The 18,557-nt window shown below is 42.4% G+C and overlaps 1 protein-coding gene across 1 annotated transcript; it reads left to right on the top strand.

The window, feature by feature from the left end:
- The first annotated feature begins 276 nt into the window (after positions 1-276).
- Positions 277-15,747, top strand: LOC109892252 (heparan sulfate glucosamine 3-O-sulfotransferase 2). Its single transcript, XM_020484694.2, has 2 exons — positions 277-1,423; positions 15,119-15,747. The coding sequence occupies exons 1-2, from the start codon at positions 888-890 to the stop codon at positions 15,735-15,737; spliced, it is 1,155 nt and encodes a 384-aa protein (XP_020340283.1). The 5' UTR covers positions 277-887; the 3' UTR covers positions 15,738-15,747.
- The last annotated feature ends 2,810 nt before the right edge of the window (positions 15,748-18,557 follow it).

Consider the following 18,557-nt stretch of genomic DNA (forward strand, 5'->3'; position numbering starts at 1 on the left):
AAGGGAGCAATTAATGGCCTTGCCATTGTGCAATTCAAAGTTATTTTCTAAAAGAAATCTGCTTGATGTCCTATGAATTTCAATTGGCTACGAGAACACAAATTCATGTGAGTTATGTGGAAATGTTCCCACACAGGTATCCACATAGACTATGCTTCACCTGCCAACTATATATGTTGTATGTCTCTATAAAATAGGCTATCAGGAGTATTCCTTTAAAAAGTTAAATGCATGGAGAATATCATCATATGAAGAGTGACGTCAGGCGGCATCTTTATATATTCATCATCTGTCCCTGACTGCCGCAACGGAATTCTTGAGAACTTTGAGAAAGCAGCCAAACATGAGCTGAACATCCCAGATCCCGTGAAGGCGAGGCTGAGGCTTCGCACGGATTAGAGTCAATGGCAGATTACACCGTGCCTTTTGGAAGAGATGCAGATTTATGGATTTCGGCAGGTTTCCAAAGTCACTCATCATTATCCAACGAACGGCATATTTTACCCAGACCAACGGATTGAGGAACACGAAGAATGGGATTGAGGATAACGACTCCGTGGGGGTTTAAGTGTTTCGACAAAATATTATGCAATTAGTTAATATTACAGATTCAATCATCCTACCACTCAAACTATATGAACTCATTTAGGCGGGATCATTCTACTTTTTCCAAGAAAATGGCTGAAATCAATTTATTCCAAAGTTATCCAACAATTGTTCAATTGGAAACGATGCGAATTGTGCACAGGTAATTTCTTGGAGGAACATTTACCTGGTTTTCTGTCGTATTGGGTTGTTGACAGAGGCAGAGTCCGTTTCCACAGGGAGACACCGCAGTCCAGGCGCAGCACAGAAGAAAAACATGCAGTCCCTTGACCCATGGAGATATGGCATATAGGTTGATCTCAAACCGAATCGTGCCATCTTCAAATAGGTTGAGCAAACGATTTATTTTTATATTCACCATTTCATTGTCCTTCACATATTTATGCTACAGCATACTGTTTTGTTGTGGTACAATCATGCCAACCCAGAATTATGAGGAAAAAAGGTGCCTCCATCACAAGAACGTAGGAAGCAAAAAACTTCTGCAAAAAGATTGCACCGCGGACAGGAGGACTGCTCTGGATGAGACTTTAAACGTGGCACTCTCTCACCAAGGATCAAGTCATGCTCGCAACCAAAGTAGAAATTCTGCCTTGCCCATCACTCACAAGCGGAGTATTGCCCCATCCGAATATAATATTACTGTTGCACAGAAATATGGAAACAAAAAGTTACCTAACGCACTAATCGTCGGGGTGAAGAAGGGCGGCACCAGGGCGGTGCTGGAGTTCATTCGAATTCATCCAGATGTGCGCGCGCTTGGAACAGAGCCTCACTTTTTCGATAGAAACTATGACAGAGGATTGGACTGGTACAGGTACGAAATGTCACGTTGATTTAAATATATAAGAAACTAATTTGTCTGTTTATGATATATTTCATTTTCAATATTTTATTTGTTGAACAAGTGCACGGCCCCTACAAAGGCATTTGTCACAATAAAACAGTAGGCTTAGGCTAAGTAGGTTTATAACTTCTTACAACCTAATGTATGTAGGCCTGCCTATGAGATAATATAAATATTCTTGGGTGTATTGCATCTGTATCCATTCTATTCTAATGTGTATCTCTGACATTATCAGTCAGCTTTAAAAGTGTGTACCAGGGTGTATACTTGAATGTCCCATGATTGTGTTCATGAAAGTCCATAACGTTTTTCATGATCATTAGGCTAATCATGTACCTTGTGGAATGGAATAAGTGTGTAGTATATTCCCTCCTCTCTACCTACCACTCTTGTTTTTTTGTTGTTGATAATTGTTGATAATGATCACTTAGAGATCCTTTCTTGTAACACAATACAGCAGAGAACACTCATAGATACACTGAGTATAACAAATATTAGGGACACCTTCCGGATATTGAGTTGCAGACTCAGTTCATCGGGGCATGGACTCTACAAGGTGTCGAAAGCGGTCCACAGAGATGTTGGCCCATGTTGACTCCAATGCTTCCCACCGTTGTGTCAAGTTGGCTGGATGTCCTTTGGGTGGTGGACAATTTTTGATACACACGGGAAACTGTTGAGTGTGAACAACCCAGCAGCATTGCTGTTCTTGACACAAACCGGTGCACCTGGCACCTACTACCATACCCCGTTCAAAGGCACTTAAATATTTTGTCTTGCCCATTCACCCTCTGAATGGTACACACACAATGCATGTTTCAATTGTCTCAAGGCTTTAATGTCCTTCTTTAACTGTTCTCCTCCCCTTCATCTACAGTAATTGAAGTGGATTTAAAAAGTGACGTCAATAAGGGATTACTGCTTTCACCTGGATTCACCTGGTCAGTTTATTTCATGGAAAGTGCAGGTGTTATTAATGTTTTGTATTCTCAGTGTAGATACACTAGATGACCGAAAATTATGTAGACACCTGCTCGTCGAACATCTAATTCCAAAATGATGGGCATTAATATGGAGTTGGTCCCCCCATTGCTGCTATAACAACCTCCACTCTTCTGGTAAGACTTTCCACTAGATGTTGGAACATTGTTGCGGGGACTTGCTTCCATTCAGCCACAAGAGCATTAGTGAGGTTGGGTCGCAGTCGCTGTTCCAATTCATCCCTAAGGTGTTCAATGGGGTTGAGGTCAGGGCTCTGTGCAGGCCAGTCAAGTTCTTCCACACTGATCCCCAAAAAACGTTTCTGTATAGACCTCACTTTGTGCATGGGGGCATTGTCATGCTGAAACAGGAAAAGTTTTTCCTCCAACCTTTGCTACAAAGTTGGAAGCACAGAATCGTCTAGAATGTCATTGTATGCTGTAGCGTCAAGTTTTCCCTTCACTGGAACTAAGCGGCCTAGCCTGAACCATGAAAAACAGCCCCAGACCATCATTCCTCCTCCACCAAACTTTATAGTTGGCACTGTGCATTGGGGAAGGCAGCGTTCTCCTGGCATCCCTCTAACCCAGATTCGTCCAACGGACTGCCAGTTGGTGAAGCGTGATTCATCACTCCAGAGAACCTGTTTCCACTGCTCCACGGTGGCGAGCTTCACACCACTCCAGCCAATGCTTGGCATTGCGCATGGTGATCTTAGGCTTGTGTGTGGCTGCTCATCCATGGAAACCCATTTCATGAAGCTTCTGACAAACAGTTCTTGTGTTGACGTTGCTTCCAGAGGCAGTTTGGAACACGGTAGTGAGAGCTGCAACCGAACACAGATGATTTCTACTCGCTACTCGCCTCGCGCTTCAGCACTCGGTGGTCCTGTTCTGTGAGCTTGTGAGGCCTACCACCTTGCAGCTGAGCCGTTGTTGCTCCTAGACATTTCCACTTCACAATAACAGCAATTGACCAGGGCAGACTTGTTGAAAGTCAATGAGCTCTTCAGTATGGACATTCTACTGCCAATGTTTGTCTATGGAGATTGCATGGCTGTGTGCTCAATTTTATATACCTGTCAGCAATGGTGTGACTGAAATAGTCAAATCCACTAATTTGAAGGTGGGGGCACATACTATATAGTGTAGTTTGTGAGATAATTGGTCGAAGCTTTGATTTCTCAAGGTGTACAAATATTTCGGAATACCAGATTAAAAGAAACACTCAGACCGGAAGCAATTGTAATCGTAAGCATTACGATTACGATCATGCCCCAAATCAAGGATGAAGTTACTTTGACTTGATACCCAGGTTGAAATGCCACAGTATAGCTGTAGTGTCAAATTTCAGTAAGTAAACATGCAGGTCAACGGTAATAGATATTTTCAGGGGCAGACTTTTAAGAAACCCTCTCCAGCAGAAACATGGCTAATATTGATTAGTGACCTCGGATAAGGTAGGACTCCTCCTGCCTTCCCTCTGACGGGATGCCCCTCCAGTGTACTGTACATCGATGAGACGGGACACTGGCGCTGTCTCTTACCCACGAGGCAGACCTTGGATAAAGAAGTTCATAGGAGAGTAAAAGCCTTTTCTCATTATTGTGCCTACCCAAACAGTACCGCGCTGGCTTTTATATTTTCCTTTCACATGATCCTTTCCAGCATGGCCAGATCCAGTAAATCTCAGCTCAGCTTGGCTCAGTTGTGTGACTCTGCCTGCTCTCATCCCTTGGCAGCCGTAAGACCATTTCTGAAGATGGTACCTGCATGCCTAAAAGCAGGCATTACACAGGTGTCGCATTCTCCTCTCTGACAGAACATGGTGCCTGTTTGTGCTCACTGTGTAAAGCCATTTATACCTGCTGTGTTTAAGTCAATTGAGTCAGACTCACCCATGGGGAGCTGATTAAATCAATAAAAGGGACCTGGAGGCATTCAGTTCAGGGCTGAGGACTTGACGTAGCAGTGCTTTTTCACGCACTTAGCTCTGGAGGTTAAGAATAGGCCTATAATATAACTGCAATAATGCTAATATTAGACTAATAGAACAGTGGGAAGTTTGTGTGCAGTAGGGTTGTGCCAATATAGTGCCAATATTAGCAGATGCTATACTGTATTCATGTAATTAGTTTCACGTTAATTAACAATTACATATCCACACTTACGTATCCACCTCCATGCATGCACACACACACACACACACACACACACACACACACACACACACACACACACACACACACACACACACACACACACACACACACACACACAGACACACACACACACACACACACACACACACACACACACACACACACACACACACACACACAGGCTCTAAATTCATCAGTACTATTTGGGGACTGATTAATTAAAATGCCACAGAGGCCAGGACCTAGCAACAGTGTCTCTAATCCCCTCTGAAAGCAATTTTAGTTTAGCCATTGACATCTTGCAATAAGAGCCACATAAATGCCGCCAGTAATGAGAAAGATAAATTGGCTGATTAACGTCAGAAGTTCTATACAAATCACCTTTAATGTGCTTTAGAGAGTCTTATTTTTCATTTGATTTCAGTCTAAGACATGAGACACCATCCATTTAAATGGAATGAGTGTTTGCTAGATTAGTTCACCTCAGTCATGGTGGCTGAAACTTTAAGCAGACTAGAACTAATACGACCTGGTCTCAGCATTAAATAATACGATTGTCACCATCGTCTAATGAGGCACTGTGATAGACTGTCCTCTATTTCTATTCTTTTTCATTGTGAATTACTTGCATAATCCAACTATTTTCACCCCACTGTAAGTGACAGACCTGTGCGACGACAGTGAAATGGTGCAATGTTCATTACTCAATCTCCAGAATAGAATAAGACCCATTTGGCCTCATTTGTGGCGGCAGGTAGTCTAGTGGTTAGAAAGATTCAAAATCCCCCGAGCTGACAAGGTAAAAATCTGTCGTTCTGCCCCTGAACAAGACAGTTAACCCACTGTTCTTAGGCCGTCATTGAAAATAAGAATTTGTTCTTATTGACTTGCCTAGTTAAATAAAGGTAAAAATAAAAATGTTGATTGCATGTGAGTGTCTCTCCATCCCTGTGACTATATAAGGGGTAGCTGAATCATACATTATATGCAACACTTCATGGATGCAACACTTCGTGGACACGTTTTTCAATTTTCGCACACAATGAAAAAAATCTAACAAATCTGCATCACTACACACCATCACTATCAGAACTTAAAAGGGCATCTCAGCTCTACTGATTTTACAGGAGTCAGACGCACATCAAATAGATTCCCTGAGAAGTGTTCAAATTGTGCAAGAGGCCTCGTAGAATCGGCTTCAGCCAAGATTATTCTCCAGGTCCACCGTTAATTGGCTCAGGGAGGATACTGAGCCCCGGAACTCTAACGTCAGAAAGGTTGACGAGGACAGAAAGTTGTCTGCTGCTCATTTAACGGAGGGAACTGCACATTCCACTGGCCCAGGCATCTCTTTCCACTGGTAATGAGGAGTCTTAATCCCGATATAGCTCAGAAACATGTAGCAGTTAACATTAATTACAAAAACAACTCCTCTCGGGAATATCCTCCAAAGACACGATGGCGCAGTGAGGTTTTGGTATTAGGATTTTGTATTGAATAAGTCATTAGCTGGAGTTGCCGGCAGCAAGAGACAGAGGTAGTGGTGTTGTGAGTTTCCTACTCAAAGAGACAGGGATAGAGCCTTTACCAACCTTAGGTAACCCAGCTGTACATATCATTAAGAGCTTTTGAGAATGGTAGACCACCCTGGAGGCAAGGCCACACAATGACGTTATTCTGAGAGATGGAATCTAACATGGCCGACACCATGCCTATCAATGTATAATTTGATTAAATAAATGTGTAGTTTTGACTGTAGTAAAATGAGTTTGATTAATTAAATGGGGATATGCACAACTCTGTTCAAACTGTTTTTCCTGGAGTCTAGTCTATTTAGTACAATACATAGTATACACGCCTCAAACAATTTCCGGAATGATAATGGCGCCGAATGAGATGGCCGCTGTTTTACGATCCCACAACCAATTGTGCTATTGTGTATGTTTTTTTGCATTATTTGTAACTTATTTTGTACATAATGTTTCTCCCACCGTGTCTTATGATTGAAAAGAGCTTCTTGATATCAGGGCAGCGATGACTCACCCCGTACTGGAGGAATTCTTCTTCTTCCAATGAGTTGGACGGGAAGAATTTACTCCAGACACCCTACAAGGCCCTCATCCCTGTCATTCGCAGGAGGAAAAGACGGAGATATCGTGGACGACGGTCCAGGTGCCTTGTAAGGATCTGTCGCCGAGAGGACAATCTACCTTTTCCATAGGTCCTATTAGCCAACGTACAATCAATTGATTATAAAATAGACAAACTACGAGCACGTATATCCTACCAACAGGACATTACAAACTATGATATCTTATGTTTCACCGAGTCGTGGCTGAACGACGACATGATTAACATACAGCTGGCGGGTTTCAAGCTTTTTCGGCAGGATAGAACAGTGGCCTCTGGTAAGACAAGGGGCGGCGGCCTATGTGTACTTGTAAACAACAGCTGATGCACAAATTCTTAGGAAGTCTCGAGGTTTCGCTCGCCTGAGATAGAGTATCTCATGATAAGCTGTCGACCACACTATTTACCAAGAGAGTTTACATCTATATGTTTCGTAGCTGTCTATCTACCGCTGCAGACTGATGCTGGCACTAAGACAGCACTCAATGAGCTGTATGCAGCCATGAGCAAACAGGAAAACGCTCATCCAGAGGCGGGGACTTTAATGCAGGGAAACTCAAATCAGTTTTAACTCACTTCTATCAGCATGTTAAATGTGCAACCAGAAGGAAAACAACTCCAGACCAACTGTACTCCACAAACAGAGACAGGTACAAAGCTCTCCCTCACCCTCCATTTGGCAAATCTGACCATAATTCTATCCTCCTGATTTCTGCTTACAAGCAAAAACTAAAGCAGGAAGCACCAGTGACTCGGTCAACAAGAAAGTAGTCAGATGAAGCAGATGCTAAGCTACAGGACTGTTTTGCTAGCACAGACTAGAATATATTCCGGGATTCTTCCGATGGCATTGAGGAGTACACCACATCAGTCACTGGCTTCATCAATAAGTGCATCGATGACATCATCCCCACAGTGACCGTATGTAATGTACATACCCCAACCAGAAGCCATGGATTACAGGCAACATCTGCACTGAGCTAAAGGGTAGAACTGCCGCTTTCAAGGAGCGGGGCTCTAACCCGGAAGCTTATAAGAAATTCTGCTATGCCCCACGACAAACCATCAAATAGGCAAAGCGTTAATAAAGGACAAAGATTGAATCGTACTACACTGGCTCCGACACTCCTCGGAAGTGGCAGGGCTTACAAACTATTACAGACACAAACCTACCAGACAAGTGACACAAACCTACCAGACGAGCTAATTTACTTATATACTCGTTTCGAGGCAAGTAACACTGAAACATGCATGAGAGCACCAGCTGTTCTGGAAGACTGTGTGATCACGCTCTCCATAGCCGATGTGAGTAAGACCTTTAAACAGGGCCAGACGGATTACCAAGACTCCTGAACAGCTAACCAAAGGGCTACCCAGACCCCTCTTTTGCGCTGCTGCTACAATCTGTTTATAATCTATGAATAGTCACTCTACCTACATGTACATTTCAGCTCAATTACCTTGACTAACCGCTGCCCCCGCACATTGACTCTGTACCGGTACCCCCGTATATATATTTTTGTTACTTTTATTCAGAAATGGTCATTTTTGACTTATCTATTTTTTTACTTAACACTTGTTTTTAAAATGTTTGTTAACTTCTTGAAGCATTGTTGGTTAAGGGCTTGTAAATAAGCATTTCACTCACCAGTTGTATTCGGCGCATGTGACAAATAAAATGTTATTTGATTTGATTTGATTCCTTGCAAGCAACATTCCAATATTTCCTATCTCTAGCATATGCCAGGTGTCTTTGAACCATTTGCATTTCAACTACAGACTGAATGAATATTTGCAGTGTCTCATTATGCGTTGGTAATGTTTTCCATTATTCCCTGCAGTTCAGCAGAAAGCCTTTTGCAAAGACAGACAGGGGGAAATGTGACAGGAGGAAACAAGTTTAAACTGAACAGGATGTGAGGACAGGCTGACATGTACTGAAATAGTTTTGTTTACACTGTGTTTCATTGACATTGGCAGCTGAGCCGCAGTTAATTAATCTGAAACATTTACACAATTAATTGAAATGCTCATCTGAGGATGAGCAGCTTGCCAGCTATGGATTTCGGGGTCTTCCTGAGAGTGTCTTCATTTTGGGATAGTTGGACACTTTCCCACATAAAACTCAGACACAGTAACAGTAACAGCATTTGGTTCGCCTTAATTCAACGCTTTATCGCTTCAGGAGAGCAATTGTCTCTCAACATCCTCAGTGGATTTGAATATTCCAATGTGCTGTCATTTCTGTGAAACGTAGTGCACAGACAACACGACTAAATCAGACATCATTGAGGTCAGACTGATTCTGATTCTGAAATATTTGTTTCCCATACAGACAGACAGGACAGTCCTTATGTAAAAACATAGTTTACTCTAGAAAAGATTGACAAGGTGTGTACACAACAGATCAGAGCTTTGTTTCAAATTGAATAAGACCTGCTGCTGGTTGTCTTGGCAGTTGACTCTAACTGATTTCTTGGTCTAGTTAACCAGCTGACCTGACTTCAGTATTGCTGTCTGGGACATTGCTCGGTAACCCTTAATTGACTTCCATTGAGACCAGCTTCTGTCGCTGCTGACTGGTGATTAATGCTTGGACGTCATCCCAGCAGAAATGGGAGTGAGTGAAATATTAATAAGATAATATTTTCCAGTGGAGACAGAATGAAGCTATTTCCTTCGTACCAGGCGAGGGGAGTAGACTGCAGTTGGTGATGCGGTTCAACAGCGACTCTGGTTTTATTACAGCATTGTGCGTTAGAACACATGAAGCTGTGTAATTGCAATCTGGGTTGTTCGCAACCGTAACATAACATGGTCTGTACAAATTAACCCTCCTTGTGTCATTGAAGATATGCCGTAGCCATACCTTAAACATAGACACATAAAGTAGTTTGTAGCAATACTCTATAATGATTTAAAAGCTTTCTCACATACTGGTATTACCTTTCCCTGAATCCTATAACCTTAGATTGTATTCACTGTATTGTTGTGAAATGTAATACAACTTAGAAGATGAAAGGCTTCAGAATGAAAGCAATGGATAAGAGTATGACTGTCTATGTGAATGTGAATATAATTCAGGCCCCGGTAATAGAGGTGCAGTATGTGAGAAAGCTTTGAAATCCACATACAATACTGTATAACACCACACTTTAACAACATGCTCTTGGCATCCACCAAGAAAGCAGTATAGACATGCTCTAAATGCCAGGCTTTTCCTTGCACTGATCTCACTTCATCTTACGTTCTACAGATCATTTGGAAGTGACCATGATGAGCCATGAGACCTTTGTCATAATTTAATCAGGGGCTTTTCCAAATAACCCCCACTCGAGCCGAGGCCATCCCAACACCACAGATAATGAATACGTTGAAGTCACCATGCTCCCTGTCCCTGGTTAGTGGGCAGTAACTCACAAGCTGTGTATTGTATAATAGGCCCGGTTCATTATTAGTCTGTGTGATGACAGACACGTTCTGCTCTGCCAGAGATAGGGGCCACTCTCTAAATCTCTCCGTCTGTCTGTCTGTTGCAGGGACGCTGCCTGCTTGTCATGATTGATGGTTTCCAATTTAAATCCCAATCAGATCAGGCCTGGCCCTCGCATTACTGTCCAATCCTCCAACTCATCATAAAGCTGGGTAATTAGTACCATGATGCCTGGATTAATTTGGTTGAAAACAGTGTGTCATCGCCACAACCTTTCTACTGACAGTGGATGATAGCTTGAACGTGGAGGATGTGAATACAACACTGAAGAAGCCAAACATTATCCACAAAGCAGTGGGGGCTGCTGAGGGGAGGATGGCTCATAATAATGTCTGAAACGGAGCAAATGCAATTTGTATTTGATACCATTCCACTGATTCCGCTCCAGCCATTACCACGAGCCCGTCCTCCCCAATTAAGGTGCCACAAACCTCCTGTGCCACAAAGGTTTGAGATTAAACAGAATACTCCATGATTGAGTTTTTGAGTTAGCCACATCAACACCTGACTCTGTACATCTATTGAAAAATGCTATGCTACGTTTTAACTCAACCTTAGAGAGGCTGCACATGTTCTGTACATCTATTGAAAGATGCTATGCTACATTTTAGCTCAACCTTAGAGAGGCTACAGGTGTTCTGTGCATCTGCCGTCACACACATTCCATTTTGTCCACATCAAAAGACTTGCTAATGACCATACCAAAGTAATGTATACGCTCTACTGTGGTTCACGAGCAAAAATTTACTGAGGACTCTTATAATGCACTCAATTCCCTCTTGATTTGAAGTTACACTGGCAAGATGAATGAAGTTACACTGGCGAGGTCTGGGTTAATTGATTGTGCTGAAGGAGATGATCCAAAGCTGACCTTTACCTGCTGCTACGGTCTTACATGCCTGATATAGCTGGTGCCTGGGTGTCTGTACAATGTTGACTTGCTCAGTGGAGCCATGTTAACAGCCAGAGAACTTGGCACATCCTTTAGCACTTTTAATGTTACAGTATGCCAGACATGATTTTTAGGTGTTGGTCTCAACACATCTGTCAGGGGGGTATTAAATACACACATGTGTTTTTACCGGTGATGGGGGAATTCCTATCCCTTTGCAATCTCGTGAGCACTGGGCACATTTACAATGTTGGGATAGATCCTCCACACCTCGGTTCATTTTAACAGAGTGATTAAAATGTCACAGCCAAGCCTGTAACACATCCTGACTCCTCTCAGAGTTTCACCAATAACCTGAACATGAGACGGCTGTAAATTACTCCAGTCAATTTAGTTCCAGCTTACAGGATCCGGATGATGATCAGAGCAGGGAGCCCATCCATCTCTCTACAACTTTGATTCATGACACAAAATGCCAGTTACTGCCAGCTTTATAGATATGTGTGTGTGTGTGTGTGTGTGTGTGTGTGGGTGTACTGTATGTGTCAAAATGTGTGCAATGGCAGTACAGTTCCACATTGTGTGTATACCTTCCAGCCATATATCTCATTATTAATATTTTACTAATGGTTAATTCTACAGAGTTATCTGATATGATTTACAATATATCATCTACCAGCATTCTCCACTGTAACTTAGTCCCAGAGCTCCACAAAGCTCGTGGGTATTGAGAGCTGGAGTGATCATGGTGACCCTATCCTTTTGAGAGTAGGCCTATCGAGCGACAATGAAGGCTTTTAGAAAGCTACACTACTGAAGGTGCTCGCTGTTCTCTTCAAGCACCATAGGGTGTCAGGACAGAATACACTGCTGCTAAATGGCTTACAGCATGTCACAGTAACCTTGGCACATTACAATTACAGCGAGAGCCTCCTGTCCTCTCTTATGCTATAAGCACCTCCATTGAAAAAGGCAGGCATCTACATACAGGAAGGCCAACGCAAATAGCAACTGGCAATTCATATTTGTGGAAGTTTCAGGTGTGATATCAGACCATTGCATGGAGCCATTCCTGATTTCCCACTGTGGTGGTTGTGTTCTCAGTAACACAGTCAGTATGCTCACATGAATAACTCTTCTTCTCCTCGGTTTGGGTATTTACATAAGAGGAAAATGGAAGATGGCACTTTAGTTAAATATGAATGAAATATTTCTTGATGAGAAGCGAAGTTTATATTCTGGTCAATTGAATGTTTTGTGCTCATGTGAATGGGCTTTAATTTATAATATTCAATATCTGTAAAACAAATGTTAGTTCAATAAAAAAAATACAGAGAACAGCAGGTGGACAATTTATTTGATCAATGTAATATATTGTAATTATTGCATATTTCTTTCTGATTACACCTGAGAGGGTAAATTCATTTTTCAAATACATGACATGGATTAAGTCCCTGCTGAAATGAGAATGTGTGCACAACATGTAGGCCTGCACTATGCAAGTTCACATCATGGTAATGCAAATTCCACCAATTTAATTCAAATTAGATGAATAAAACAGTGATAATGCTGTCCCTGACAAGTTGTTAATGTTTAATGACAAAGAGAAGGGGGGAATAATCAAAAGAGCAAATGTACATGTGTATCTCGTCACTCCAATCATGAACAAATAAAGTTCGATTCAAGCTAGGTTTCTGTTCAACCAAACCCAGGACTCAGTAGATAATGTGAGCATGTCATGTTGTTCTTGTGCTCCCCAAAATGCACATGTTCATCTTTAGGCAGTGGATCATTGTTGTCTTGTACTGTACTTGGAAATGGAGAATGTAATTGGTTGTGTGAAGTAAGAGCATCCCATGAATGATATGTTCCATTATGGCTTTCTCTATGGAATGCTCCACAAAACCTCTTTGTGTCCTGGTCTCATCTGAAACCTTGGTGGATTAAATAAAGTTACAGGAAGTGATGGTTTTTCTTTCATTCCTAATCGACAAGAAATGCACCTCTTGGTGGCACTTTGGGAAATGCTATGAAGTACTGCTGCTAAAGCTAGTACAGCACCAACACTCCTTCTCATCAGCAAAAGAGTGAGAATTTCAGATCTTGTTCACGGTGCGTTCAGCTCCTGCACCAGGCAACAGGGGAAGTGTTAGACTGTCAGTAACACCATCCTGGGTGTTGGTTGTGTGGATTTAAAAAAAAGATTTATGTAATATGCCTAATTGCAGCTGTTCATTTTAACAGTGTTGGTAAGAATTGTCAAACAGAAAGGGGTAGCGTTTGAAATTATATAACCCAACAGTGTTGGAATGTCTGTAGCTTTCTCCATGAGATTATATAGTTTCCTAAAATTCCATCAACTCAATAATACATGTATGATGATGGAAGTTTGAAGAAAGAGGAAGAATATGCTATACTATAGGTTAAGGTTGATAATGTAACTAAGTTGGGACTCCATCACATAGCACCTGAGATATAGTAGCATGTTTTTAGCATACGGTAAAGCTGTTTTCTAGGGATGGTGCTACTGCTGTTCTGGTCCTTCCATCCCATGGGAGATTAATGATTGCCTGTGGCCCTAAACTGGTGAGGCTAACTGAGACACCCAGCAGACCAGCACAGGATTCATAAATCAAGCTAAACTGATCAATATTTCTCAGACCGTAAAGGTACACTACATGACCAAAAGTACGTGGACACCTTCAAGTCAAACATCTCATTCCAAAATCATAAGCATTAATATGGAGTTGGTAGCCCCCTTTGCAGTTATAACAGCCTCCAATCTTCTGGGAAGGCTTTCCAATAGATGTTGGAACATTGCTGCGGGGACTTGCTTCCATTCAGCCACAAGGGCATTAGTGAGGTCGGGCAGTGATGTTGGGGCGATTAGGCCTGGCTCGCAGTCGGTGTTCCAGTTCATCCCAAAGGTGTTCGATGGGGTTGAGAATAGGCTCTGAGCAGGACAGTCAAGTTCTTCCACAAAGATCTCAACAAACCATTTCTATATTGTCACCCTGAAACAGGAAAGGGCCTTCCCCAAACTGTTGCCACAAAGGAAGCACAGAATCATCAGTGATAGACATAAAGTTCCTATTTTATTTACTATATCTGTTTTAGTGCAAGAATGGTTTTTGGAGAAACTGCTCGATGCACTTCAGGTGGGATCTATCCATGTTAATGTTCAAATGTTTCTAGGAAATAAGGTCCTGACCTGGAGGGAAGAAGCATTTTACTGGATCTAAAGCTTGTATTATGGATACACTATGGGAAAGCCCAGTAGCCTAGAGGTTAGAGAGGTGGACCAGAGGCATGTTGGGAAAGCTAGAAGACACACTTCTGTTCTAACCCGGGTTCATTCCCGGGCTGTGCCACAACCAGCTGTGGCCGGGAGTCCCATAGGACAATGCACGATTGGCGTCGTTAGGGGAGGGTTTGGCCGGTGAGGCTTTACTTGGCTCATCGCGCTCTAGTGGCTCCATGTTTAAATCCAACTTTTGCATAACCCAGGTTTTAAACAGGATTGATGCATTTCTTAACTCCCATTGCTCAAATGATGAAAGGAAATTCCCAGAGCAATGCCAGTCTCTACATTTTCTTGGAAAATATCAGAACACTAGTCTTTACTTTGCTATGCATAGATTCCGTGGATATGTGAAAAACTTTACAAACATTTTAAGATGATGACCTATTTATTGTGACCCAGATTCTCCCAAGCATCTTTTTCTGTTGGATGTCCTTAATGCAGGTGATGGTGATTTATGAACACCAGTCTAAAATGTGATTGGATGATTTCCCTCCAGCCCTCAGCATCACTGTCACCCTGGAGATAGGGAACAGGAGTTGTTTTCATGAAACCTTTTCAGCTATCGAAGTGGATAACAATTTCTGCAAGACAATTAAATTGCTTTACTATTCCATCCCCTTCTAGAGTACTAATACAATGGATTCCAGGCATAAAAAAATGCATTTTAAGTCAACATTTTTCTCTTTCTGTCTTTCCCTATTTAGAGGACTAATGCCACGGACTCTAGACAGCCAAATCACCTTGGAGAAAACCCCCAGCTACTTTGTGACACGAGAGGCTCCCAGACGCATCGCCAGTATGTCCCCAAACACCAAGCTGATTGTGGTGGTGCGTAACCCAGTCACCAGGGCCATCTCAGACTACACACAGACCCTGTCCAAGAAGCCGGACATCCCCACCTTCGAGGAGCTGGCCTTCCAGAACCGGAGCCAGGGTCTGGTAGACACCTCATGGAACGCTATCCGCATAGGGATGTACATCCTCCACCTAGAGAACTGGCTGCAGTACTTTCGCCTCTCCCAGATCCACTTTGTGAGCGGCGAGCGGCTGATCACGGACCCGGCGGGGGAGCTGGGCCGAGTCCAGGACTTCTTGGGTCTCAAACGCATCATCACAGACAAGCACTTCTACTTTAACCGAACCAAAGGCTTCCCTTGCCTGAAGAAGCCAGAAAGCAGCAGCCAGCCCCGCTGCCTGGGCAAGTCCAAGGGCAGAACTCACGTGCAGATCGACCGGGAGGTCATTGAGCAGCTCCGGGACTTTTATAGGCCTTTCAATATCAAATTCTATGAGATGGTGGGGCAAGACTTTAGGTGGGATTGAGAATCTGATTTTTTTTAAAGCAGGTGATATGTGTTTATTGAAATGAATACCTCAGTGGAGTCATTCGAATGAGGACACCTTAAAGTGAATCCAATTTCTCTTCATGTTTGAATATACAGTGCGAGTTTAACAAGGTGTATGTAATCTGCCTTTAACTTTAAAACCTCTGATATAACTTCCTACTTTAACATCATGCTGGTTGTGTTAACCAAATAAGATAGAAACATATGCTGCCATGCCATTTATTCTCACAATTAGTATTTGTCATACACTAAATTGTGTTTCTTCACAAAGGCCTGTTACTTTTACAACACTGTACCATGTCAATCGTTCCAACTCAATGGACAACAATAAAGAGTATAGAGACAGCTGAGATTTGTTGTAACATGTCTGTCCTATGCTACAGTATGATCACAGACATGACAAAGCTATAGTATGTAAACTCGGCATAAAATGTGTATCATAAAGGCATTCTGGCAATAATGAATGTAAAAACGGTTAATGGATGCCCTCGTGCATATTATCGTATCAAATCGTGGGCATTATGATGATACTTGTGGCGTGTAATGAAAAGACATAGAGGAAGACGTGGAGTTGAACTACAGAGCAAAGTGATCTCTTCATCTAAGGCATGTAGAATGTAGCATGTAGAAAAACAGCAGAGGATTTTACTCAGCCTTTTGAGAAATTAGGAATGGCTTGATTAAAGAGGCTAAAAAAAGAAGCTCCCAAACAAGCAGATTCAGATTGAATAATGTAAGTTGAGTACTGCAGTCTTGGTTAAATGTTTTAAGGCAGAACTTGTGCATTAATCATTGCCCAAACAGTACATAGAAGTACACAAATTACAGAGTGTTACGTCTAATTTAACCCCTACAAACCATTTGCAAATTTGGGGATGTAATAAATGCCCAGTATTCCTAGTTTAATTGCAATCATTAGCGTTGTAAAATAACCACCTCCATGTAACATAGACACATAGAACCAATGCATATTTTACACATTTATTACATATTCATATCAGCAGCATAAAAACTGTGCTGTTCCTTCCACGGCATGTCCTTGGTGTAATGAACACAAGGGGAGACAGAGAGCTGGTCTCAAGCACAGGGCGCAGCAGGTGATAATTGAAAAGGACCACTGGAGGAGGCAGGTAGCTGGGTCCAGGGGCAGGCAGAAGGTCATACACAGGGGGTCCAAGAGGGCTACAGTACAGGCAGGGAAAAGGATAGTAACATAGTCCGGGAGATCAGGCAATAGGTAGGTAACAGGAAATCCTAAACAGGCAAAAGGCGTCGTTAGTGAGGCAGGCAAAAACTATCATACACGGGAGGTGTAAATTACGAGTTCTGAAGACGTTGGTCACAAAACAAGCAATAACTCACAGTGACGGGGTGCAAAGAACTGAACTAAATAGTGTGTAATAATGACCTACAGGTGTGTGAACAGGTGATTAGAATTCAGGGGATCTAGGTGTTTGAGAGTGTGGGCTGGAAAGTGGGCTGGAAAGTGGGCTGCGTTCAGGGGACCTACGTGTTTGAGGGTGTGAGTTGGAAGCAGACATTACACTTGGGCCATAGCACTATTTAAAATGTTGCTTAGGGCCCCCAAAAGGCTAGGGCCGGCTCTGACTACATGTGTGGGTATGGATGTGGGTATGCAGACCTGCGAGCCACTGCAGCCCCCACCCCCATCAAAGTTGCCCATCCCTAATTTAAATTGTCATTTGTGTTACTCTCCATTAATTCTTGATTAACCTGCCAATGCTTGTCTACCCCTGCCTGCTACTTTGTGAGCCACCACCGTACACACTGATATGCTGAGCAGTTTAGCAATAAGCTCAACTTTATCTAAACACAGTTGATTACTACTTTTTTTCCTCCCAGAATGCATGTGGCTTGACTACAGAGCACTGACAGAAAGTTGTTTCCCGGTTTGGTGTGATTGTATTGCAGATAGAAATAATGATCCATCCTGTACAAAGAAAACAGACTTATGGGATTTCTAGCTGACTTGTAGCAGCCATACAAGAAACACACCTCACGTAATGTTTATGGGTAACTAATCCCAGATGGTTGTCAATAAAGAGGAGTGTGTGAGAATGCATCACCATGGTAATGTACAGAAATCTGTCTACAGCCTGAAAGGCTCATATATTATTCCTTGTGTGTGTGTTCTTTTTCTTCCCCGTCATTCAAGTAGACTGTATTGACAGCGAACCTCAGAACTGTCCTTTAGCCACTACAGTCAGCATAGTGAACTGGTATGGTCATAGGCAAAATGTAATCTTTCCCAGGCCTACTCTACTGTGCTCTCCACATCAGGTATTGAATGGACACGATCATGGGAGAAGTAACAGTCCAATTACCTCCAATGACCAGCCTAACCTTCAAAAGAAATACCAAGGAGCAAACAGGCTACTGTTGTAAATGTCATGAACTTTGAAAAGACTGAGGCAAGTTTTGCCACAGCATTTACCAGGCAATGTCAAGCAGTACATGATGCGATCAATTCCAATGGATTCATTGTTTCATTTCGTCAAAACCTTGCACTGTCAGGACAGCTTTTGAATCAAAAACCAATATACATGCAGGACAGCATTTAAGGAGTCATTATTTTCAGAGTTGATACCGGTTTACTGAAACTTCTTTTACCTTACCAGACAGGAAATCCCATTGTGATTTCAAGGGGGACCTGAAGCTTCATGAACTTTACAGAATTGATGTCTGCTCTCGGCAGTGTTAAATAAACAACTGTTAAAAGAGAGAAGTGAAGAGGGTTGTACAGTCCCAGGGTGTGCTGTATACTCATCTCTGAAAT

This window comes from Oncorhynchus kisutch, linkage group LG6 (genome assembly GCF_002021735.2).
Source record: "Oncorhynchus kisutch isolate 150728-3 linkage group LG6, Okis_V2, whole genome shotgun sequence".
NCBI classification, from domain to species: Eukaryota; Metazoa; Chordata; class Actinopteri; order Salmoniformes; family Salmonidae; genus Oncorhynchus; species Oncorhynchus kisutch.

Excerpts from the sequence above, each read along its gene's own strand:
- LOC109892252 (XM_020484694.2), top strand. The coding sequence starts at position 888 with ATGGCATATAGGTTGATCTCAAACCGAATCGTGCCATCTTCAAATAGG. Across the intron at positions 1,424-15,118 it reads AGAGGATTGGACTGGTACAG|AGGACTAATGCCACGGACTC; the intron begins GTACGAAATGTC and ends TTCCCTATTTAG.